General features: G+C 48.1%; 1 protein-coding gene across 1 annotated transcript in view; it reads right to left on the bottom strand.

Annotated features, from left to right (window-relative positions):
- SUPT6H (SPT6 homolog, histone chaperone and transcription elongation factor) overlaps window positions 1–25,257 on the bottom strand; it is a 1,180,384-nt gene that overhangs the window by 949,553 nt on the left and 205,574 nt on the right. Inside the window, exon 9 of the mRNA XM_078680107.1 lies at window positions 24,852–24,968. Coding sequence (XP_078536233.1) covers window positions 24,852–24,968 — 117 coding nt within the window. The remainder of the gene's footprint in view (window positions 1–24,851; window positions 24,969–25,257) is intronic.

Below are 25,257 nucleotides of genomic sequence, written 5' to 3' on the forward strand. Positions count from 1 at the left end.
GGGCTTTAGGAGGAATAGATAAGGTATGTTTAGCTTTGTGGTAACAAATTTGTATGCATTTGACAATCCACCTAGCTATCCCAGATTTTGATATGGGGTTACCTTTATGTGGTGGTGAAAAAGACACAAAAAGTTGTTTTGTCTTACGAAAAGTTTGTGTCCTTTCAATGTAGTAAAGCAATGCTCTTTTGACATCTAAGGTGTTAAGAGCTCTTTCTGCGACTGTTTGTGGCTGCGAGAAAAATACGGGCAGCTCAACAGACTGATTTAGATGGAAGGTTGAAATGACTTTTGGAAAGAATTTAGGATTAGTACGGAGAACCACTTTATTATGGTGCATTTGCAGAAAGGATTCTTGAATGGTGAATGCTTGTAGTTCACTAACTCTAAGAAGTAATAGCTACTAGAAAAGCTACTTTCCAAGTTAGGAATTGCAATTCACATTTATGTAACGGTTCAAAGGGAGGTCCCAATAACCGTGTGAGAACAATGTTTAAGTTCCACACTGGTGAAGGTGGTTTCTGGGAGGGATTATTCTTTTGAGTCATTCCATAAAAGCCTTTATGGCAGGCACTCTAAAAAGAGATAGATGTTGTCTATTTTGTAGACAACATCTACAATGGCAATGGCAGCAAGGTGCAGTCTGATAGACGTGTACGCTAAATTACATTTTTGAAGGGGTAATAGGTATATGATGTGTTGAATAGACACATCTAAAGGATTGATGTGGTTGTTCGGACAGTATATTACAAATTGTTTCCACTTAGCTGCATAACATGCTCTAGTGGTGGGACGTCTAGCTTCTTTAATAACGTTCATACAGTCTGGGGGGAGGTTAAGGTAACCAAAATCTATGACTTCAGGAGCCAGATCGCTAGATTGAGCTGAGCCGGGTCCGGGTGTCTGATCTCTCCATGGTTCTGCGTTAATAGGCGTGGAGATGGGTATAGTTTTTGGTGTGGTACCACAGAAAGTTGCAGCAGCGTGGTGTACCACAGTTGTGTGGCCCAAGTTGGAGCAACTAGAATGAGTGTTAGGGAATTTTGCTGTAGTTAGCGTACCACTAATGGAAGTAGTGGGAGAGGTGGAAAAGCGTACGCAAATTTGCCAGACCAGTTCATCCATATCGCACTGCCTTTGGACAGCGGGTGTGGATATCTGGCGGCGAAGCTTGGGCATTTTGCGTTTTCGTGGGTAGCAAAGAGGTCTATTTGAGGTTGTCCCCACAGTTGAAAGAACGGTTACAAGAACTTGTGGATGAAGTTCCCATTCATGGATCTGCTGTGTCTGTCGACTTAGCAGATCTGCTATGGTGTTTTGTACTCCTGGAACATGTTGGGCTAAGCGAAAGATTTGCAGTGGTAATGCCCATCTCCATATCTGCTGCGCTAACAGAGTGCTGTAGAGAGTGTGTTCCCCCTGGTTTGTTTATGTAGTACAGGGCTGTCATATTGTCTGTGCGGACTAAGACAGTTTTGCCTGATACTTGCTTTTTGAATGCTTTCAGGGCTAGAAATACAGCCAGTAACTCCAGGTGGTTGATGTGGAGTGACTTTTGTTGTGGTGTCCACCTGCCTTGCATGGTGTGATGCAGTAGGTGAGCTCCCCAGCCGGAGAGCGATGCGTCCACTGTTATGACTATTTGAGGAACTGGCTCTAGGAACAGTCGGCCTTTTGAAAGGTTTTTGGTGCTCCACTATTGCAGAGAGCGATGAGTCAGACTGTCTACCAACACTAGGTCTGTTAGTTGACCGTGAGCCTGTTTCCATTGGCGTGCTAAGCACTCTTGAAGTGGACGCCTTTGTAGTCTTGCGTGAGGTACTATGAATATGCAAGATTCCATCATTCCTATGAGCTGCATGAACACTCGAGCTGGAAGAGAGTGTTGCGGTTTGAACTTTGTTAGGAGAGTTTGTACACTTGTTATCCTGGCTGGAGAGGGATAGGCTAGTGCTAATTCGGTGTTTATTGTGGCACAGAGATATTGTTGTACATGGGACGGTTGCAGATGGGATTTGGTGTAATTTACTGTAAATCCCAAGTTGTGGAGTAGTTGGATTGTAGCATATGTGTGTTGTACACACTGGCTGTATGAGCTGGCTTTTATGAGCCAGTTGTCTAGATATGGGAAGACGTGAATATGCGGTCTACTTAGATGTGCTGCTACCACCACTAGGGACTTGGTAAACACTCTTGGTGCTGTTGTGACTCCGAATGGGAGTACTTTGAATTGGTAGTGCTTCCCGTCTAGTACAAATCTGATATATTTTCTGTTTGCTGTGTAGATAAGAATGTGGAAGTAGGCGTCCTTGAGATTTATAGTGGCAAGGAAGTTGTTTTGTATCAGGAGTGGAAGGACCTGCTGGAGTGTGACCATATGAAAGTGGTCTGATTGTATATACAGGTTTAGGGGTCTGAGGTCTAGAACAGGCCTCAGAGATCCGTCCTTCTTTGGAATTAGAAAATAGAGGGAGTATACTCCTTTGTTCTGCTGATGCAGTGGAACTATTTCTATTGCATTTTTCTGCAGGAGGGATATTACCTCCTGTCTGAGCAGTATCAAATGTTCTTGTGACATTGGACGCTGTTTGGGTGGTACGTTTGAGGGGGTAGACGTTAGTTCAAGACAGTAACCTGACTGAATTATTTGCTTCACCCACCTGTCTGGCGTGATGTTTTCCCAGGCTGGCAGGTATTGTTGTAGCCTTCCCCCAACTGGAGTGGAAAGTGGCGGGGGAAGGGGAGGGAAGTCATTGGGCAGGGGTGGAGGCAGAGCGGGAGATGTTTTTACCTCTGTCTTTGTTGTGGCTACCTCTGTAACCGCCTCTTTGGTAGCCCTACTATAGGCGGATTGTGTGGGGGCTTTGTAAGAAGTAGAGGGTGTGTCTGAAGAGTATCCCCTGGTGGTGCCCCTGTAATATGAGCAGCGAAAAGAGTGTCTGTGAGCCTGCGACTGCAAGGCTCCCGTAGATTTGGCTGTATCGGTATCCTTTTTCATCTTTTCAAGGGATACGTCCACATTAGGTCCGAATAGGTGTCGCTCATTAAAGGGCTGGTTGAGTATGGCACTTTGGACTTCAGGTTTGAACCCTGAAATGCGTAAACATGCGTGTCTACGCAACAGAACACTGGCATTAATTGCTCTGGAGGCAGTGTCTGCTGCATCTAGTGCACAACGAATAGATGCGTTTGTGATATTTTTCCCCTCCTGTATAAGCTCATTTGCCCTGTATTTGTACTTATCGGGGAGGTGCTGCGTTAATGATTCTAATTCATCATAATGGGCCCTGTCGGATCTTGCCAGTAATGCTTGTGTATTGGCAATACGCCACATGTTTTCTGCCTGTGACGCAGTTCTTTTACCGGATGCGTCAAGGAGCTTAGACTCTTTATCTGGTGGGGGAGCTTCACCTGATGTTTGTGAATTAGTTCTTTTGCATGCATTAGAGACCACAAGAGAGTCTAATGGTGCTGGGCCTTTAATATATGCTGGATCTGAAGGGGCAGCTTTATATTTCTTCTCTAGACGTGGGTTGTTGACCAGAGTTCTAACTGGGTCTTTGAAGACTTCTGGAGCATGCTTAATAACTCCCTTAAGCATGGGTAAAATTGACGTGGACCTTTGTGCATTGTCAAAGGTATCCATTAGGAAGTCTTCTTCCACAGGGTCAGTATGTAGGTAAACCCCTTCGTATTGTGCAGCCCTTTGTACTAGTTGATTAAATACCATAGTGTCTTCTGGTGGGGAAGGTCTAGAGGGATATGTGTCGTCTTGGGTGACATTAGGGACGTCTGGAGTGTTATAATCATTTAAAGGGTCAGGTGAGCCCGGAGGAGTAGACTGATCTGGTGGTTCGCTATCTACACCACCCCTGTGTCATCAGAGCTATCATCTCTTTTGTCATCATCTGATATGGGAGAAGGTGGAGGGGAGTGACGTGGTAGGGTAGGAAGAAGGGATGGTATATGTGGAGTAGGAGAGGGAGGAAAAGGAGAAGGAATTCTTAGAGGAGAGGTAGCAATGTCCTTCTTTGGATGAGGAGCAGGTGTAGGCGTGTCCAGTGGTCGTTTCTTTGAACTAAGAGTTAGTCGACCAGTCTTTGGATCTTTAACCAGAGTCTTTTGTGCAGGGTCTGGATGAAATAAGTCCTCTGCAGGAGGCAGATCTTTTGGTGCAGAGTGTTTTGTGGCACCGAGCTGTGAGCTTCTTTTGGCTTTGAAGCTTGTTGTTTGGCAGTGTCTTTAGCCGGGGAAGTATGTGCCTTTTCCGACACCGATGGGGTTTTCGACTCCGATGGGGTTTTCGACTACGAAGCGGGTCTGCTTGGGTCAGAGTGTGGTTTCGGTGCCGAGGAGCTACCACTAGTTTTCGGCACAGATTGTTTCGATGCCGACGATGGTATCTTTTTCGGTGCCGGTAGATGTGCGCCGGCACCGTGGGCAGGCTGACTCGAGCCAGAGTCGCCTGAAGGCTTATTGGGCTTCTTAGCCGAGCCCAAAGGCAGGGCATTGGAAGCAGTGTCTCAGTGTGTACCCGACCCGAGGGCGAGGGTGTGACCGAAGCCTTTTTGGGGTGTGTCGAGGAAGGGTCGGGGTCTACTTTTTTACTTACGACCCTTTGTGCTGGAGTGATATCCTCAACTTCGGCATCTTCTGCCTTGGAGTTGCTGTCGATGCCATGTTGTTGTTCCCGGACGTCGTCGCCCTCTCATAGATTGGTGTGGGGAAACTTCGACCCACATTGAGGACACCTCTTAAATGGCGTCCTTTCCATGAGCTGGAAGTTGAGGCATAGGTAGGCACAAAGGCCTTCGTCGACTACCGGAATCGAAGACTTCGGAGTGGAAGATTATCGTCGACTGGAAAACGTGTTCGAAACAATACCATCGAAGCTGGTGAGGATTGCGCGCCGACGGAAATCGGTTCCAACACGGAGCGCTGGAAACGCATCCGAGCCCAGTGGCGGAAAAAAACAATCTGGGGATGGAGCCGATGCCCATGCGCAGTATGATACAAAGGAGGAGTAACCTATCCTGTGACTTCCAAAGACTTTCTAGAAGAAAAACAAACTGCAAACATCTGGACCCAAAACTAGGTGGCCATCTATGCACAGTGTGTAATCTGCAGCTTATATGCCTCGAACAGTGAGTTATCAGCTTTCAGGTGAGTACTTGACTGGTGAAGGTGAGGTTCTGGGCATCCACTCAGGGGTCTCCCAGGGTTGGAAAGGGACAGTAGTTACATCCTCAGCGGCACAGGGGCAGCCGAGTGCAGAGAGAGTAGGCCCAACGCAATCCAATGGAGGGTTGGGGGCCGGAGGTTGGTGGCTGCAAGAAAGCAGGCCACGCGGCTGTGGGAGCTGAGCTCCTGGTCACTTACTCAGGGCAAGAGGGGAAGTAGAGTAGGGTAGTAGTTGCACTTCCAGCGACACTCGGGCGGCTGGGTGCAGGGTGCTTTTGAGTCGTCGGGCTCTCAATGTTATCCAATGGGAAAGGTAAAAAGTGAACAAAGGCTGAAGGCTCGGGGACGGAGATTCTTCAGATGGGACCACCACTTCGAGAGGTAAGTTGGGATCTTGGAGAAGAGGTAGGTACCCCCAAAGGAAGGAACAGGGGACCGTGGGGCGCCGGGTGTCTTTTGGTGTCAGGAAATCTTACCCTCAGCTGGTTGCGGTTGGAGGGGTCCCTGGTTCTGGAGCTGCAGGCGTCGTCTGGGTCATCGAGAAGGGTCTCTGGGCACTCAGGCACAGGCCGGCTGGGCGGGTGCAGAGTAGGCAGGATTCGCAGTTCCTGACTGGCACCAGGGGTATTGCTGTTTGAACAGAACCACTGCTCGTGGGAGTCCCAGTCTTGTGGAAGATTTAAGGCAGGCAGGTCCTCCGGGCTTTTCAAGGTTGCTATCCACTAGAGAAGCCGGAGTTTCACAGGAGCAGATTAAAGGATCAAAAGGCCGGTGAGGTTCGGGGGCCAAGTCAGGGAGCGTTGTCCTTTTGTTAGCAGCTGCGCGGTATATCTTCTTGTTTCTTGGTCTTCTTCTTGTTGCAATTGGGATCTGAGGAAGGAAGGTTCAGGGTGCCCCTAAATACTAAATTTAGGGGTGTTACAGATAGGGCAAGGGCAGGGACCAATAGGTCCCTGTCCTGGGGTGGGTACACCCCCTAGTCTGCTCCTCTCCTGTGGGAGGGGGTCAGGAGCCTACCTGTGATTGGGCAGGGCTACCCATCTTCAAGTTGGCCGGAGCCCGGGGTCATGCTACACCTCGCCTCTCCCACCTGAGGGGTGGGGTTGGCACAGGCTGGCACACCCCCCTTCCTGACGTAGGGTTTCCCGACAGTCTTCCCACCAAAATGGGGGTCAGAACTGGTGGGGGCCAGTTTCTGAGTACAGCAAGTGGTCTGGAGAAGCTCTCAAAGGCGGCATGCCTGTGAAGCTTTCCCCTGCCCATCCTGGGGGAGGAGATCTAGCACCTCGCCCAGGATGTGCATTGTTGCAGGCCCAGGAAAACGGGGGCCTCTCCACCCATGGGTCCAGCAACATGTCTGCTGTGTGGCAGCCTAGGCAGCCTCTCAGACCAGACGTGGAGCACAAGTTACTTACCTTCGGTAACGATATATCTGTAAGAAACAGTAGTTAGTATTAGATTCCTTACCTTAGAATATCTCCAGGCGTCAGACTGGATCCGGAAACTTTTGCGCAGCAGTTCCCTTGCACGTCGGTAGGCGTCATCTGCTGCTCCGCGTCAGTCGTCGGTGCCGGGATGACGTCGCCTGAGTACTTAGACGCCGCCCTCGCGCGCTGATGTCAGTTCTTATAAACAGCTTTTCCGCGCCGGAAACGCAGAGCCATGATAAAAACCAACACTGGTGCCATGAAACTAGGGCCCTGAAAGAGGGTGACCTTAACCCTAGATATTGGTTAAAAGATTTGGGAGGATGGGTGGGGCGGTAAGGAATCTAATACTAACTACTGTTTCTTACAGATATATCGTTACCGAAGGTAAGTAACTTGTGCATCTGAAAGAAACAGGTTAGTATTAGATTCCTGTGGCATCTTGACTATGCAGCCTGTTGCTAGGTAGGCACATGCAATAGAATGCTCTGAAAAGATTCTGTACTTGTTATGTTTAGAGTATAGAGTCAGTTGATCTTGGACTGTACTGCTGGTGACTGCTTATCCTATGGATGGGATCCTTACTATAATAAATACTTAATTCTACTATAATATACCCTTGGACTTCATTACATTTGGCGACGGGATGGGATTTATGAAGAATTGAGGAAAGGATCCCAACAAGGACACGAAGACATCATTTTGAAACTCTTAAAAAAAAAAAAAAGGTACTGTGTTTCTCTGTTCCATTTCACTAGAAAGCTTAAAGCTGCTCAAGGCTGTTGGATAATTTTATAGACATTATTACTTCATGGCATGTTTGCCAGTCTACACAGCGCTATTTAGAGATTTAAAAAGAAAGAAACGCTGTTTCCCCTAGTTGATTTTGGCTTGATCTGGCGCGTCGTGTGTTTCGTCAGTGTGTCTCTTTGGACATTCTTTTCTGACTTCGGCTGACACACTGTACTGTGCTGTGCGTGACATATACATTTCAACCTGCCGGCACTTTGGTCTGCCAGCGCACTTTGAGGTACTGCGCATTTCTACAACGCACGTTCACCTGCCAGCGCCATCTCAACACAGCGCGTTTCCTCAGCGCTCCCCAGGCTGCCATTGCGACGCGTCTCTGAGGCGCACTTGGACCTCCCAGCGTCCTTGTTGAAGCCCCAGCCTAGCATCGGCAGCCGCTGCTGCATCTTTTAAAAAAAAAAAAGACAAAGACTCACCGCGTTTTTCTTCTCGAGCGCGGCGCTCGCTCACTGCAGCAGCGCTCTGACAACAAAGGGCATCATTACGCGCTCGCTGACAAGGAGCGTCATGACGCAGCTTCCACAGTAACACAGCAACTTCGTCTTCCAATACACAGATTCGACATAGGCGATTTTTGCTCGTTTAGGAAATGGAAAATTGCAGATCCATCAAACTTATCATTTAACTCGTTTTGACCTTTATAAAGCGTTCTAACTGTTATTTCTTCAAGGAAATTTATACAACAACAGATATTAACACTGAGACTAAAAAAAAAAAAAAAAAAAAAAAGAAAGAAGAAGGAAAGAAAGAAAAGATTATTCTTTAAATGTGGTAACCTTCTTCCAGAATGTTTTCATAATCCTGCATTTTACTTTCAGGTTAAAAAAAAAAAAAAAAAAAAAGGGAACTGTTTTAGTTATTCATTGTTATAGTCTAAGAAAACATTCCTTAATACTAAGTTAACTTGCTTACATCCTTTTCTCATTTAGCCTCTATATCAGTGTACACATAATGCAGAATGTCACCGCCCCGCCCTTCTTTTTGCAAAATCCAGGAGATCCTCCGATAAGGTGGAAAAAGTGGTGCAAAGTGTTTGAAAGATATGCAAAAGTTTGTGGGGCTAACTTAAGCGCAGAAAGGAAAACAGCTTTGTTATTACACTGTTTAGGCACAGAGGGCCAGGAAGTATTCGATCATCTCCCAGAGATACAAGATAGGAATCTTAACGAATATGAAATTTGCATAGCTATGTTAGATAAACATTACCTTCCGAAAGTGTCTACTATCTTAGAGAGATATCATTTTGGTCGCAGATTGCAACTTGAGGAGGAAAGCATAGAGAATTACATAACTGCGCTAAGAAAATTAGCTTCATCTTGCAAGTTTGCTGCCTCTACTGACGAAAGAATAAGGGATCAGTTCATGCTAGGTTGTAGCATTGAACGTGTTAGAGAGGAACTATGGCAAAAAGATGAACCTGATTTAGATGATGTGATCACCATAGCCAAAAGGATTGAACATTCTATTAAATGTGTAGAAGTCATAAAAAAGAATGGGGAAAGTAAGAATAATAGCACTGTTAATCTTGTCAAGACTCCGAGTACAACTAGAGAAAATGCTGGCCAGAAAAGTAATACGAGGGATGTAACTACCAACAAAACCCTCAATACTAGACCAGATAAAAGGTTTGATTTTACACAAGTGAAATGTTATAGATGTGGCAAAATGGGTCATTTTGCAAACGATAGACAATGCCCTGGATGGAAAGCTACCTGTAGCAAATGCAAAAGAAAGGGACATTTTACTATTGTTTGCAAGGGAAAAGATTACAAAGGCAAAGTCAATGAAATTTATTATGATTTTGATGACACAAATGGTTGTTATGAAATTGATGAAAATGTTGATTGTGGTCAAGTTTTGGTTCAAGTAGTTTTTGGTCCACAACCAAACAATTGTCCTATTGATGAGATTTTGGTCAATGGTCATCCGGTAAAAGTATTATTTGATTCAGGTGCCAAGATCACTATTGTTGCAAAAGAATTTTATCTCAGGTATTTACAAGGTAAAATTAAAATGTTTCGTCCAGATATAAAACCACTTGCATATGGTAGGAAGCCTATAGAGATTTTAGGATTCTTCTTAGGAAACATTAATTATAAAGGGAGACTTGCCAACTCGAAAATCTATATTTCACAAAAGGGGGACAATATCTTGAGTTGGTTTGTTCAAAAGGATTTAGGAGTGATGCTAGATCCCAATTCCTCTCCCCCCATCATCTTAAAAGAGTTTCCCTTTGTTAACACTGATTCAATCACCATAAACCAAAATTGTGGTGAGTCCTTTTCAGATAAATTAAGAAAGGATTTTCCTACTGTCTTTACTGAAAAGTTGGGTTGTTTGAAAAACTATGATCATCACATTAAGTTAAGGAAGGACGCCATACCTGTTTGTTGTAAAGTACGTACTGTTCCCATTACTGTTAGGGATCAAGTTAAAATGGAATTGGAAAAATTGGTTAAAGAGGGCATCATAGAAGAAGTAGAAGCAACCCAATGGGTCGCTCCAATTGTGGCCGCCAAGAAATCGGATGGCTCTCTTCGTTTGTGCATAGACCTTAGAGAGTTAAACAAAAATGTAGTAGTAGATCACTACCCTTTACCCAAAATTGCAGACATGTTAATGTTATTAAAAGGGGCAAAGGTCTTTAGTACGGTGGATCTAAGATCCGCCTATCACCAGATAAAGCTTGATGAAGACTCAAAAGATTTGACTGCATTTGTAACACCGTTTGGCACTTTTCGCTTTGTGAGGCTTCCTTTTGGGCTAGTATCAGCTGCCTCAGTTTTTCAAAGAGCTTTGGAGGGTGTCTTGAAAGGTTTGGAAGGTGTGAGGGTGTATCAAGATGACATCCTGATCTTTGGAAGATGTGAGAAAGAGCACGATCTGAGACTGATTGGAGTTTTACAACGTTTGTGTGAAGCCGGTCTAACAGTGAAATTAGAAAAGTGTAAATTCAAGAGGGACTCCATAGATTATTTAGGACACACAATCTCAGAGGGTGGCATTTCACCAAAAGCTGGTCTAATTAACACTATGATGAAGATGTCTTCCCCTAAAAACAAGGAGGAATTGATTAGTTTTTTAGGTATGGCTGAGTACTATAACAAATTTATATGTGGTTTTGCTTCACTCTGTGCTAACATGAGATTGTTATTAAAAAAGGGATCTGACTTTGTATGGAGTGATGATTGTGAAAAAGAATTCATTGCGCTTAAAGAAAAGTTGAACAATGCTCCCAAATTAAATAGTTTTGATCCTGAGAAGAAATCGGTTCTAATAACAGATGCAAGTCTAAAAGGATTAGGAGCGGTTTTAACACAAAAGATTGAAGGGAATGAGGTAGTCATTTTGTTTTTGTCAAGGAGTTTAAGAGGTCCAGAGCTAAGATATTCTGTAGTAGAGCGTGAAGCACTAGCAGTTTTTTGGGCAATAAAGAAATTAAAGAATTTTTTGTGGGGAAGTACTTTTGAAGTAAGGACTGACCACAAACCATTATGCGAAATCTTAAAAACCAAAGGAATAGATGCTGTTTCCAGTAGAATCACAAGATGGGTTGTAGGTTTACAAGATTACAACTTTGAAGTTAGATATTTACCAGGGGTCGAGAATAAGGTGGCTGATGCATTATCTCGTCTTGTCTCTCAAGAAAATATAGATCTAGAAAATGATTTGGAAGGTGAAGATGAAATGGTTTGTACAGTTAGTGAGAGTGTCATTGATAAGTATAAATGGTTAGAGGCTTCACGAGAAGATTTGGCCCGAATGGAAATTTTGAAATTGATCAAGATTGGATGGAAGGTTAAACCAAAAGGTGGTGACATATTGGAGAAATTCTGGCATGTTAAGGATCAATTATCTGAATATGATGGGTTACTGGTAAGAGGTACTAGGTTGGTTCCTCCGGCTTCTATTAGAAGTGAGCTCATTTCGTTGGCTCATTGTGGACATATGGGCATTTCAAAGACAAAGGAAAATCTGAGGATGTCATACTGGTGGCCCAACATGGATATAGAAATCGAAAGGAAAGTTAGAGATTGCATGGAGTGTGCTTTGAGTGAGAAAGTAGCAAAACCCAGAACCCAGCCCATGGTTATTAGAACACTTCCAAACAATCCGTGGGAAGAAGTTGGCCTGGACATCCTTGGTCCTATATACTCTGCAGGATCTGAATGGTATGTTCTAGTTTTAATAGATTTCTTTTCTAGGTGGCCTGAGATTGCCATCACTCGTGGCATAGAATCCAAACATGTGATACTATTTTTGGAGAAACTTTTTGCTAGGGAAGGAATTCCCAGCATCATTTTGACGGACAATGGAACTCAACTTGTCTCTAAGGAGATGGAGTTATTCTTGTCTAAACATGGTGTTAAACATAAAAAATCTTCTCTATACCACCCAGAGACGAATGGCACCGTGGAGAGATTTAACCGTGTGCTCAAAGAGACAATTAGGATGTCTAAATCTGCAGGTTCAGATTGGAAATCAGATATTTTTGAAAAAATTAAGCTTTACAGGTTATCACCACATGCCACTACGGGAAAAACACCCTTTGAACTTTTCAGATGTAGACGTCCCAATTCTTTGGTTACCCCACCTTGGGTTAATGATTTACATCTGAAAGGTTCAACTGATACTGAGGAGTGGAAAGCAGCTCAGGAGAGAAAACTACAAGATAGGAAAAGGATTCATGATTTAAGAAATTCTGTGAAAAACACGGTAGTACATGTGGGTGATTGGGTACTTATAAAAAATCCGTGTAAAAAGAACAAGATGTTATCTGCTTCATTTTTGAAACCTATTCAAGTCATCAAAGTTTTAGGCAATGCTGTCAAAACATCTGATCATCGCATTTGGAACTTGAACAGGGTTGTAGTGATCAGGAAAGACTTTGTTGACAATTCCAAATCCCCTGTGTCAAGTTCTTCACCTGCAGGTACATCATCTCATCAACCCGTCAGTGGTCCTCTCATCTCAAAGAAACCTTCAACAACTACTTCTTCTCATTGGGCTGTGGTTGGTCCTGTCATCGCGAGGAAGTCTTCAAGAATTACACGAACACCTACTCGTTTTAATGACTTTGTAAAATAATAATTTCTGTTTAATCTTATTTGTTATAAGGAAGGAGATGTGTGGCATCTTGACTATGCAGCCTGTTGCTAGGTAGGCACATGCAATAGAATGCTCTGAAAAGATTCTGTACTTGTTATGTTTAGAGTATAGAGTCAGTTGATCTTGGACTGTACTGCTGGTGACTGCTTATCCTATGGATGGGATCCTTACTATAATAAATACTTAATTCTACTATAATATACCCTTGGACTTCATTACAATTCCTTACCTTAGAATAGATACCCCAGCAATACCAACCCCGGTGGTGGGTCTGCGAACCAATAATCACACCAGAAACTCCTGGAGGACGGAACGGCCAAAGAAGCCATCCCTCCGGACTTGGCTGTCCAGGCAGTATTGTCTTGCAAACATGTGCAGCGACGCCCACGTAGCTGCCTGACAGATGTCCTGCAAGGGGACTCCCTGGCCCAGGGCAGTAGTAGCCGCCGTGGCCCGAGTGGAATGGGCCCTCAGCCCAACAGGAGGCTCCTTCTTAGCCAAAGAGTAGCATGCCTTGATGCACAACACAACCCACCGAGAGATGGTCCGTTTGTGCACCGCCCGCCCCTTCTTAGCGCCCGCGTAACCAACAAATAGTTGGTCATCCACCCGGAACTGGCGTGTGCGATCCAGATAGTATGACAGTGCACGTTTTGGGTCCAGACGGTGGAGCCGCTCTTCCTCTTTAGAGGGATGCGGAGGCGGAAAGAAGGTGGGCAAGGTGATGGACTTCCCGATGTGGAAGGCTATGACTACCTTGGGCAGGAAAGAGGGTCTTGTCCGCAACACAACCTTGTCCTGATGGACAGAAAGGAAAGGAGGTTTAGAGGAAAGAGCCTGGAGCTCACTCACTCTCCTGGCAGAGGTGATGGCAACCAGGAAAGCAGTCTTAAGTGTAAGAAAATGGAGAGGACAGTTATGAAGCGGCTCAAAAGGAGCGCACATCAGGTAAGTCAGAACCAGGTTCAAGTCCCACTGAGGCATCACGAAAGGAACAGGGTGAAACATATGAGTAATGCCCTTCAGGAATCTACTAACAATCGGGGACTTGAACAAAGAAGGCAGATCAGGTAGCCTCAAGAAGGCGGAAAGGGCAGAAAAGTAGCCCTTGATAGTGCCCAGAGCAGAGCCCTGCTGGGCAAGAGAAAGAAAGGAGAGGAGAACCACAGAAAGGGGGGCAGAGAGTGGATCCGCAGCCTTTGCTGTGCACCATGCCACAAATCTGTTCCACCTGCAGGCGTATACCGACTTTGTGGAGGGACGCCTGGCTGCCAGAATCACATTACAAACTTCAGGAGGCAAGTCAAATGGCCTCAACTGTCGCCGCTCAATCTCCAAGCATGGAGGTGGAGACTGGACAGGTTCGGGTGGAGGACCGTCCCCTGCTGCTGTGACAGAAGGACCTCCTGAAGAGGCAGACAAATCGGGGGATCGACAGACATGCTGAGTAGCTCTGGATACCAATATCTTCATGCCCAGTCCGGAGCCACAAGGATGACTTGGGCCCGGTCGCGCCTGAACTTCTTCAGCACTCTGGGCAGAAGTGGTATAGGCGGAAAGGCGTACAACAGAGCGCAGCTCCACTCGTGACGAAAAGGTATCTCCGAGCGAGTGCCGCCTTGGAAATTCCAACGTGCAGAACTGATGATATTGCGCGTTCTCTTCTGTGGCGAATAGATCTAACCAAGGCTCTCCCCACTCCTGAAAGAGGCCTTGCGCCATGTCCGAGTTCAGACGCCATTCGTGATCCATCGTGCACCGACGGCTGAGTTCGTCAGCCCTGGCGTTCAGAGAACCTGCCAGGTGTTGAACCACCAGGGTCACGCCCTGATGTTCCAGCCACTGCCAGAGGCGCAGAGCCTCCTGGCATAGGGTCCACGACCCCACCCCGTCCTGTTTGTTGCAGTACTACATGGCGGTGGTGTTGTCCTTTAACACCTGCACTACACTCCCCGGACAGAGGGGAGGAATGCCTTCAGTGCAAGCCGGATCGCCCGCAGCTCCAGAAGGTCGATGTGAAGCCGGGACTCCGCCAGAGACCAGAGGCCTCTGATCTCCACCTCTCCCATGTGGCCCCCACAGCCCTGGAGGGACGCGTCCGTCACAACTACGTGCTCTGGTTGGGGTAGGGAGAGGGATCTGCCGCTGACCCAATCGCAGTCCGTGAGCCACCACTGCAACTGTCTTGCAGTGCCCTCCGAGGTCAAGACCCGGTCGGACAAGTTGCCCTGATGCTGGGCCCACTGAAACTTCAGGTCCCACTGCAGTGCCCGCATCCGCCACCGGGCGTGATGCACCAGAAGGATGCAGGAGGCCATAAGCCCCAGAAGCCGCAGCGTCAACCTGACCGAGACTCGGAATAACGGCTGAAAGATCGGAATCAGAGCCTGAATATCCCGAACCTGCTGTTCAGGAGGATAAACCCGAAACTGCACAGAGTCTAGAACCGCTCCGATGAAGAGGAGCTTCTGAGAGGGACACAGGTGTGACTTCGGCACATTGATGGAGAACCCCAGCAGGTGCAGGAGGTCGGCCGTAGTCTGGAGCCTGGAGGTGGCTGACGACTGTCTGGGGCGAGCCCGCCTTCAACAACCAGTCGTCGAGGTAGGGGAAGACTGAAACCCCTAACCTGCGCAGATGAGCTGCGACCACCGGCATCACTTTAGTGAACACCCGTGGGGCGCTGGTAAGGCCAAAGGGGAGCACGGTAAACTGAAAGTGCTCGTGGCCTACTATGAACCGCAGGTAACGCCGGTGGGCCGGCAGGACGGGGATGTGAAAATAAGCGTCCTGCAAGTCCAACTCTACCATCCAGTCTCCCGGGTCCAGGGCGGCTAAGACCTGAGCCAGTGTCAGCATCTTGAACTTCTCTTTCCGGAGGAAGCCGTTGACGTTCCGCAGGTCCAAGATAGGGCGTAGGCCCCCTTTGCCCATTTTGGGTACCAGAAAGTAGTGGGAGTAACAACCACACCGTACGTCTGGCCCAGGAACGCACTTGATGGCCCCCTTGGCCAAGAGGGCCATAACTTCCTCTTGTAGAAGTTTCAAGTGATCCCCGACACGCGGTGGTACTGCTGTGGGATGGCTGGAGGGGATGCCTCGAAGGGGAGGGAGTAGCCCCTTCGGACGATTTGCAGCACCCTCCTGTCCGATTTGACAGTGTGCCAGTGGAGGTGGTGATGGCTGGCGTCACATGGGCCTGAAAGCTCGGACTAGGAGGGTTTTGAGGCGGATGCTGCAGGGGTAGCTGTGGACTGGCCTCACTGTTGTCCCCGACCACCGCCACGACGGTTTCCACGTCCGCCACCGCGCTGGATGGTAGTCTGCGGCCCGTGGCTGGCAGGACGTGTGGGGGCGCCCCTTCCTTGGCCAAGAAAGGGGCGAAAGGCAGCCGTTTGATGGCACGGGCCGAGAGGCCCAAGGACTTGGCAGTAACCCTGGAGTCCTTAAAGCGCTCAAGCGCATGGTCTGCCTTGTCGCCAAAGAGGCGACGGCCATCAAACGGCATGTCCACAAGGGTGTTTTGGACATCAGCCGAAAAGTTGGCGTAACTCAACCAGGCGTGGCGACGAATCGCCACCGTCGTTGCCATCGCTCTGCCCAGTGAGTCCGTGGTATCCAGCCCACACCGGATGGAATACCGTGCCGCATCTCGACCCTCCGCAAGGGCTTGGGCAAGTTTAGTCCGGGCCTCCTCCGGACATTGTGGCAGCACGTCCGCAACAGTGTCCCACAGAGAGTGGGTGTAACGGCCCAAGAGGCATGCGGTGTTGACTGACCGCAACCCCAAACTCAGGGAGGAGAATACCTTTTTCCCGTATTGCTCATACGGGGGGAGCCGTCGGGAATGCGGTCTGGGAGTTAGAGGCCTGGATGACCAGGCTCTCGGGGGTGGGGTGGGTGGACAGGAAGCAAGGGACGCCCGGAGCCAGGCGGTGGTGCCTGGCCACATTCCTATCTACAGGCGGACCTGTAGCGGGCTTGGACCAAGTGCCCAGAAGAACGTCTGACAAGGCCTCATTAAAAGGCAGCAGAGGCTCGGCCGAGCTTGCCTGCGGTTTAAGGACCTCAGTGAGGAGGTTAGTCCTCACGGCCGCAACAGGGAGCTCAAGGCCCAAGGCCATGGCAGTCCACGTCAGCACCACACTATAGGCAGCCCTCTCCTCCGTAGCCACGGTAAGTGGGGAGACAAAACCAGTGCCGGGCGAAGTGTCCAGACCACTGGCCTCCCCAAGCTCACCTGTCCAGTCCTGAAAAGACTAACACTCACGTGCCAGAGGGTCCTCAGACCTCTCCCAATCCTCCTCGTCACCCATCACCTGGTACTCAGGTTCAAAGGATGGGGCCACGTCGTAGAAGTAAAAATCTCCCATCGGCGTTGGGAGCGGCGCCGCTCCGACGCAGGACCCGAATCGAGGGTAGGAACGGGGACGACGGCGTCGGGGGACGGCGTCGTCCTGGGACGGCGGCGGGGCCGACACCCTGGGGCCCGGCGGCGGCGAGGTTGACCGGCGGCGATCCGGAGCCAGATCCGGCGGGGCCCTGCGGCGTCGGGACCGAAGTCGCCGACGCCGTCGGGGCCGAAGCACCCGGCCCGCGTGGGGACGAAGTCGGGGGCCGCTTGGCGATCTCATGGCCATAAGGAAAGACTATCTCCTCCGGCGTCGCGTGCTGCCCAGGCACCGGCGGGTATGGAGCAGGCCGCGACGCCTGCGGCTCCGGCGGAGCGCGGGGGCGGTGTTGCCCGAACCCCCGGCCGCGTCGCGCGAGCGTCAGGGGGAGTCAGTAGAGCGATGTCGCCTCTTCGACTTCTTGTGCCTCTTACCTGAGGACTTCGAGCCCGAAGAAGACTCCCGGAACAGTGGTGACTCCGGCCCCGCGACCGGTTCCTCGACCTCCTTCCGGACCGGGACCTCGAGCAGCGCGGGGCTGACTGCCGGAGCTCGAGTCGTTTGCGGGACCGCTCCAGTCTAGCTTTGGACATCAGGGCCCGGCAGTCGGAGCAGGACTTGACATCGTGGTCGGGGCCCAGACAGTGAAGGCACCGGGGGATGGGGGTCGGTAACCGACATCAGTCGGCTGCAATCGACGCAGGGTTTGAACCCGGGTATCCCTGGAGAAGTGTGGCTCAATGGTTAGAGCGGCAGACCCTGATGCAGAGGTCTGGCCCGGACCAGGGTTCAATTCCCGCCTCGGCGGGTCTTGGGCTCAATTTCCCCGGACCTGATAATTCTTGCCTCGGTGCCTATTCCAACCATGGGTCCCACTCTGCAACTCTGGGCAATAGCTTGTTTAATCTCCGCAACGGCCCCAACAGCGCTTCACCTTGGGGGTGCCCAGGAGTGGGCACTTCACAAGGAAAGGCCAGGAAGGGTTCCACAGCGGTATGTGTACAGCGCCTTGAGACCCCTTCGGGGGTGATACGTGCGCTATATAAGCACTACATTTACATTTTACATTTACCGGCACCGTTGGAGTCCAGAGACTTCGAAAGACGATCAAAAAGGATCGAAAAAGTTAGTAAAAAATTTACTAGGTTACAACTTTTTCCGGATCGCGCTAGCTTGTGCGGAAAAAAGAAGAACTGACGTCAGCGCGCGAGCGCGGTGTCTAAGCACTCCGGCGACGTCATCCCGGTGTCAACTACGCCAACGTCGGACTCGGAGCCGCAGACGACGCCTAAGACAGCGCAAGGGTACTGCTACGCAAAAGTTTACGGATTCAGTCTGACGCCTGGGGATATTCTAAGGTAAGGAATCTAATACTAACCTGTTTCTTTCAGATTTGTAGGTTAGGTTTCAGGGGGCATCTCTAAGATGCCCTCTGGTGCATTTTACATCAAATCCCACACTGGCATCAGGGCGGGTTTAATGTGCTGAGAAGTTTGATATCAAACTTATCAGTCTTCAGTGTAGCCATTATGGTGCTGTGGAGTTCGTAATGACAACCTCCCAGCACCATATACTCATAAAGGCATCACTGCACTTACAGTGCCCAGGAATGGCCCTGGGTACTGAAGGGGCCCAGGGCTCATGCACCTGTGCCCACACCACTGGCAAAGGGCACCCAGCTAGAGGTGTGGCTGATGTATGCCAGGGCAATGGGTTTTGTGGGCATGGCACACAGGTATGTGTGCCATGTTGAATCTTTGGTTAGTTCTGTACTTAGACACTCAGCCTGCAAAGGCAGTGAGTGGGTGTCAGGGTACAGGGTGGCACAATAAGTGCTGCAGCCCTTAGGGGTCTTCTCTGGTCACCATGCCCAGGGTACCCAGGGTACCATTTACTAGGGGCTGACAGGTGGCCAGAGATGCCAATTGGGTTTTAGTTTCAACACAGTTTTAGGGAAGGACCACAGGCCCTGGGCACCTGATTGGCAGGAGCCAAGGGCACACTCAGTCAAAGCACATCAGCAGTTCAGCAAAAAGTGGAGGCATACCAATGCAAGAAAGATGGCACTTTCGCACAGTGGGTACACCCTCTAGTATGCCACCCTTCAGTGGGAAGGGGCATGAGCCTGTCCCTGGTTGGCTGTGTGCCCACATCTGCAAGATGGTGTGGACTGAGAGTTGTACTTCATTTTACCTCCTCCACCTGAGGGATGGGGTTGGCAGAGGTGGGCACACCTCTCTTCCTCACTTGTTTTTCTCGCCGGTTCTCCCGCCCAAAGTAGGGGTCAGAACCAGTGGGGACCAGTTGCTGCAAGCAGCAAGTGGCCTAGGGAAGCTCGCAAAGGCAGCAAGCCTTTGAAGCTTCTCCTTCGTGAACACTCCCCATCCTTGGGGAGGAGGCTTGGCACCTCGTCCCAGGATTTGCATGGTTTCAGGGCGCAGAGAGCAGCAGGCCGTCGACCCAGGGGTCCAGAAACATGTCTGGTGGCGGCAGCTGAAAGCAGCCACTCAGACTGGACACTAGTGGTTGGTTAGTTTTATGGGGCCATCTCTAAGATGCCCTCTGTGTGCATTTTTCATTAAATCCCACACTGGCATCAGTGTGAGTTTAATCTGCTGAGAAGTTTGATACCAAACTTCCCAGTTATCAGTGAAGCCATTATGGTGTTGTGGAGTTCATAATGACTACCTCCCAGCACCATATACTCCTAATGGCAGAACTGCTCTTACAATGCCAAGGAATGGCCCTGGGTACTGTAGGGGCACAGGGTTCGTGCACCTGTGACCACATCACTGGTATAGTGCACCCAGCTATAGGATCTATGGCAGGGCAGTGGGTTGTAGGCATGGCATACAGAGATGTATGCCATTTTGTTGACTCTTCACTTTGTTCTGCACCTAAATACGCAGCCTGCAAAGGCAGGGTGTGTGTGTAAAGGTACAGGGCCCCTAAGGGTGGCATAATAAGTGCTGCAGCCCTTAGAGGTCTTTCCTGGTCACAGTTCCCATGGGCTGACCTGTGGCCTGAGATACCAAATGGGTTAGTTTTGGGGTAAGAACACAGGCCATGGGAACCTGATGGCAGGGACCCAGGGCACATTAAGTGAAAGTGCATCAGTAGTCTAGCAAAAAGTGGGGGGATTACTGCAACAGAAATCCACTTTTCTACAGAGGGCATCAGGGTGGAGAGCCTCTGCTCTCTGGGACCAGAAACAATGCACATCCTGGACAGAGATGTCATAGCTTCTCTCCCCCCCTTGCAAAATAGCAGGTGTAACTCTAGGTTTGGTGCCCATTGGCCTGACCTACTACTCCCCTTAAAAAAATAATTACATTTAGTATTTCTGTGGCTCCTCCAGACCTGTAAACTAGTTATCTGCGACCTAAGAGGGATGAAGAAGATGCCATGCAGCGAAGCCTGAAGACGACTGACTTAGCCCCAGCCCTACCGGTCTGTCTCCAGCTTCCGAGACCCTGCAAGAAAACAATGCCAGCGACTGCCAGAAACCCCAGGAAGACTGCCTGATCTTTGAAAAAGATGAGAATTCCACAGGACAGAGGTTCTGTTACCAAGAATCCAACACAAAGGACTCTGGTGCCCTGTGGATCCAAGAATTCTGCTCACTCTGCACCAGCCTTCTATGGCCCATGGCCAGGTGGCCCACTGACCTAAAACAGGTTTCCCAGTGATCCTGACCTCAAGTCCAGCATTGGTAGACCCACTCCTGGACTCCATGACAATGCCTGCAGCCTGAATCAAGAGACTCCCCTTGACTGCGACCGGTTCCAGTAAGAAGACTCCAATGTCTAAAGGCACCTCTGCACCAAGGCGCCTGCGCATTGGTTAGCTGAATTGACGGTGCCCCTGTGACCCTCAACATCTCGACTTACCTCTGCTGTCATTGGTAATCCTCCTGCAACCTCCAGTAGGATGTACTAAGCCTGTTTGTTGAAAGCAGAATGGTCATTGAAAAGCATTAGGCACATGACGCTTAATTTACACCCGGCCGCCCATGTGCCGCTGGTGGTGTAGTTTTGGTAATCACCAGACTCTTGTACCTTGATGACCTTTAGTCCCTTAGGCTGGAACTGTAAGTTTAATACTTACCCAAATAAACACATTATTTTTTCCTCCATAGGATAACACTGAACTGTTCAGAAATTGCATTAAGTGTCGACTTTTGAAAGTGAAAAGTATTTTTGTCAAAAACTAACCTTATTGCGAAAATCTTGGTCTTAAATTAAAATACAAACAAAGCTTATCTTTCCAAGACTGGTGTGGATCCCCTTTTTGAGTCGTCTGTCCATTATTTGTCTATGTTTTGCAATAAATGTCTTACACTCCTTTGTGTTAGGCCTACGGCTGCTCGCCCACACTAACAATAATAGAGCACTTTGGGTTTTACATAGAGCCCTGTACACTTTTGAGGAGCCTCTGAACTCTGTGCACGGTATAACCTCCTAGTGGCATACCATATACAGAGCTAGCTTCCTACAGGTACTAAAGAGGGTCCCAAAGGGCAGCGGCACGAATTGTGCCACCCTAAGGGACTTCTCACCAAGCAAAAGCAGTGCTGCTACCACAGGCTGCGTGTCATGGTGGAGACAAATGTGAAAACCCAACACGTCACCCATCACTGTGTGCCATGGTCCCTCCCACTGCATGTCATATTTGTAAGTTACCCCTACAGCAGGCCTAACAGCCCTAAGGCAATGAGCTGAATATTACATGTGAGGGCATATCTGCTCATGCACCGGTCAGTCCTATTACTGCCAGTACAAGTGACCGAGGCTGTCACCTTAAGACCTGCTGGGCACTGGTGAAAATAAGTTCCCCAGCTACATGACAGAGTCACTAAAAATAGGGATGTCTGGTATCAAACATCTAGTTTTGGTAAAGCCACACAGATTCCAGTGTCGGATTTACAAATACATGCACTCAGAGGGAACCTTAGAGGTGCCCCCTGAAAACCTACCATCCTCTAGTGTGCTTGCTGACCAGTTTGTGTCAGCCTGCCACCGAGACGCAGTTCTGACCTCCTAGGTTGAGAGCCTTTATTCTCAGGAGGCCCAGAACAAAAGCCTGTACAGTGAAAGGGTGTACCACCCCATCCTACAGAATTACCTGCTGATTAGCCGCCTTGGGCCAGCAAGCTTCAGAGAAGCTGTCACCTTTTGAATAGAAATCTGGCTCCTCTAACAGAGGAAGCCATCCCCCCTCCCCCACCATCAAGAGTCCCCTTGGCACCTGGACATGTGGGAAACTTGGCTAGTGAGTTAGGATTGCTACCTCCACGTTAAAAACACCCCTAAGGTGGGCTACTGTGAGGAGGACACAATTTTTCAGAGGTAGCAATTTGGTGAAGGCATACTTAGGATGTCTGGGGCAGGTTTATGCCCAATTCCACACAGGAAGTGGTCATATAGGGGGTGAAGTGACCCCAAGGGTCAGAAGCCCCTTGGATACTACAGTCCCTTAACACCCCTGAATTCGGTATTTAGGGGAGCCCCAGACAACAGAGAAACTACTCAAGCAGAGAGCAGGAACCGTAGAGCCGCAGAAGCAGAAAGGAGAGAAGCAGCAGCTGACCTGGTACCAACCCTGCAGGCCAGTGACTCAAGAACTTTGGGAGGACTGCCTGCCTTTAATAAAGACCATGACCCCCAATGAACAGCGGACCTGTTCCCTCCTGCATCCTACAGGAACTCCAAAAGGAAAGACTGAGGCCTCTGAAACTGCCACAACCGGCACTTGAAGCCACCAAACACCCATTCCTCCCCGCCCATCCAGAGCTCGAGTCCATTTTGGTTTCACCTCTGCTGGACTCCCCGACGTCACCTGCAGTCTCTGCACACAGGCCTTCCCTCAACCGAGACTGCTCCCAGTAAGAAAACCAGACTCCTAAAGACGCATCATGTTGTGGAGAAGAGGACCTAAGGTATCCCTGCGTCCCCTAGCATCTCAAGTCCTGACCCTTCCCACTACCCCCTTATTAGTTCACCCAGTGGCCTCCTGGCCAGAGCCTGCATCGTATTTCCGCATTGGCTCTATTGAAACACATTGGGTTCCCGATGCTGTTTTGCACCTTGCACCAGACTGCCCTTGTGCCGCTGGTTGTGTACGGTTTGTGCCTGGCTTGGCCCCTGCCCACCACTCACCTTAACTCTTGGAGATTGTTCTTATAAATCGCTGTATTATACCCGTTAGCAGAATTTCTTTTTCCTTCATAGGATAACATTGCAGAACTCTGAAATTGCACTGTTCCCACTTTTTACAGTGAAAATAATTTTAAAACGTACTTGCCTCAATGTTTTTTCTCTGATGCAGAAACATATATAAAGATACTTGCTATCTTTATAAATAGGTGTAGATCTCCTTCTTGAGTCGTGTGTGTCATCTATTAATCATTGTGTGCATTTGCAAATGGCTGGCTCTTCTCTGTGTTAAGCCTAAAGCTGCTTGACTACACTTCCCCCTAATAGAGCACTTTGATAGCAAGCCCCTATCTACTAGGAGGAACCTCTTGACTCTTTACACGGTATACTGCATTTTTGACATATTACATAAGGAGACAGCTTTTTGCAAATTCCAAGAAAAATTGTGGAGCCCTAGAGGTGCCTAGGTTTCGTAAAGTTAAAGCACAGTGTCTGGTTCGAAACATACAAAGGATTTAATTGTTTCCAATAAAATTCTTGTTGAACTTTTAGAATGAAAGACATAACCATCTTAAACCTTGCTACTGAGGAGAACAATGTTGCGTTCTTTGGCAAACTAGTTCACTATTAACATGACTGTCTTTCAAATGGAATAAGCCTAAGTCATAGCTGCTACAGTATCATACGGTTCACACAGGAGTGTGGCGTAGGCTTGATACAAGTTCCACATGCGAACACTGTGCTTATAAGGAGGGGGAAAAAAGGAGTCCATCGAAATAGTGTTAATTCCCCCTTGGCCCAGTCCCCACCCCCAAAAGAAAACATTTTGAACATGAGAAAGCACCAGAAATTTCTGACAGAGGACCACAAGCACATGAGGCGACGGCAAAAAAAGGATAGTAGAATCAAAATCGAGTCAAATGAAGTGTTTCAAAGACGTCCAATAAACTAGAAGAAATATGGAAAATGCACAGAGAAACTTCAGACTGGTGCAGGATATAAGCTTCTATCAAGGATATTGCCCTTTATCTGAAACATAATTTAGAGTCAGGACACAAAGTACGGTAATCCATTAAGAACATTTCTTTTCACAAATAACCTAGATCCTGAAGGCAGTAAGTAAAAAGTGGACTGATTTTTCACTTATGGACAGCATGATACAGTCTGCAGAAAAACTGTGCATTCACATTTCTCTTCTATAAGCAGTATAGTACTGGGACATTATAATCGAGAGCCCTGTGCCAAAGATGAATTGCTGGATTTTACAGAGAATTTGAGTCTTTCGTACTTGACCATGAAACACGTTGCCTTAGTGATGTCTATAAGAGAAGGAAGCATAGACTTCAAGTCTAAATAAATGGCCTTGACCACCAGGTGTAAGTTGTGTTGATCTAGTCATCTAAAATAAATAAGCTTCGAAGGGGATGGTTTTGGCAAACATGTTATGAGGAATCTTTATTTATCATGATACCTCAAGTCAGAGAAGTGGGCTGCTTCAACAGATGGAGTCTGCTAGCAAAGTTACAACAAACATGGCTGGTAATTACTATCGGACTGGATTTAGAATTAAAAGACTGAAGAATTAAAATGATTTAATTCAAGGTGTGGGTGAATCTCAGAACAGATACAATGCATATTCTTGATTTCCAATTCATCAGAATATAAGAAAAGCAGCTGAAAATAAACTAAATGCAACGAGAAGCCAAAGTACAATTAAAGTGTATATTTGGAGGGGAAGCTAATCAGCTGAATCCAGCTGTAATTTGAAAGCTAAATACCTCCAGGTGCTGGTTCCTCATGAAAACTAATGATTCTTTAATCTTCTGGATGGTACTGGGTCCCTTTCTGCTAAAGTTGGTTGTGACCTGTCCACGATCCATGAAGTCCATGGTCTCCTGAAATAGAGAAATGATGCATCAAGTCAAAATTGTCCAAGTATTTGATCAATTATGTATTTGCTAGTTAAAACAGCATAACCTAATATCAGGTTATTTGACCACAGTACACATAAGAACCGAAATACATGCCGAAGCAATACAGACATAGTTCATTATTTGCATAGTTCGAAAAATAATTATTCATCAATGAATATCTGGTAGAAGAATGATTTTATAGAAACATTGGGTATGCGTCATAAACCAGTTACTGCGTAAAGAATCAACATAGGAATGGCAAGAAAGAAAA

Source organism: Lissotriton helveticus, chromosome 3_1 (genome assembly GCF_964261635.1).
Source record: "Lissotriton helveticus chromosome 3_1, aLisHel1.1, whole genome shotgun sequence".
NCBI lineage: Eukaryota > Metazoa > Chordata > Amphibia > Caudata > Salamandridae > Lissotriton > Lissotriton helveticus.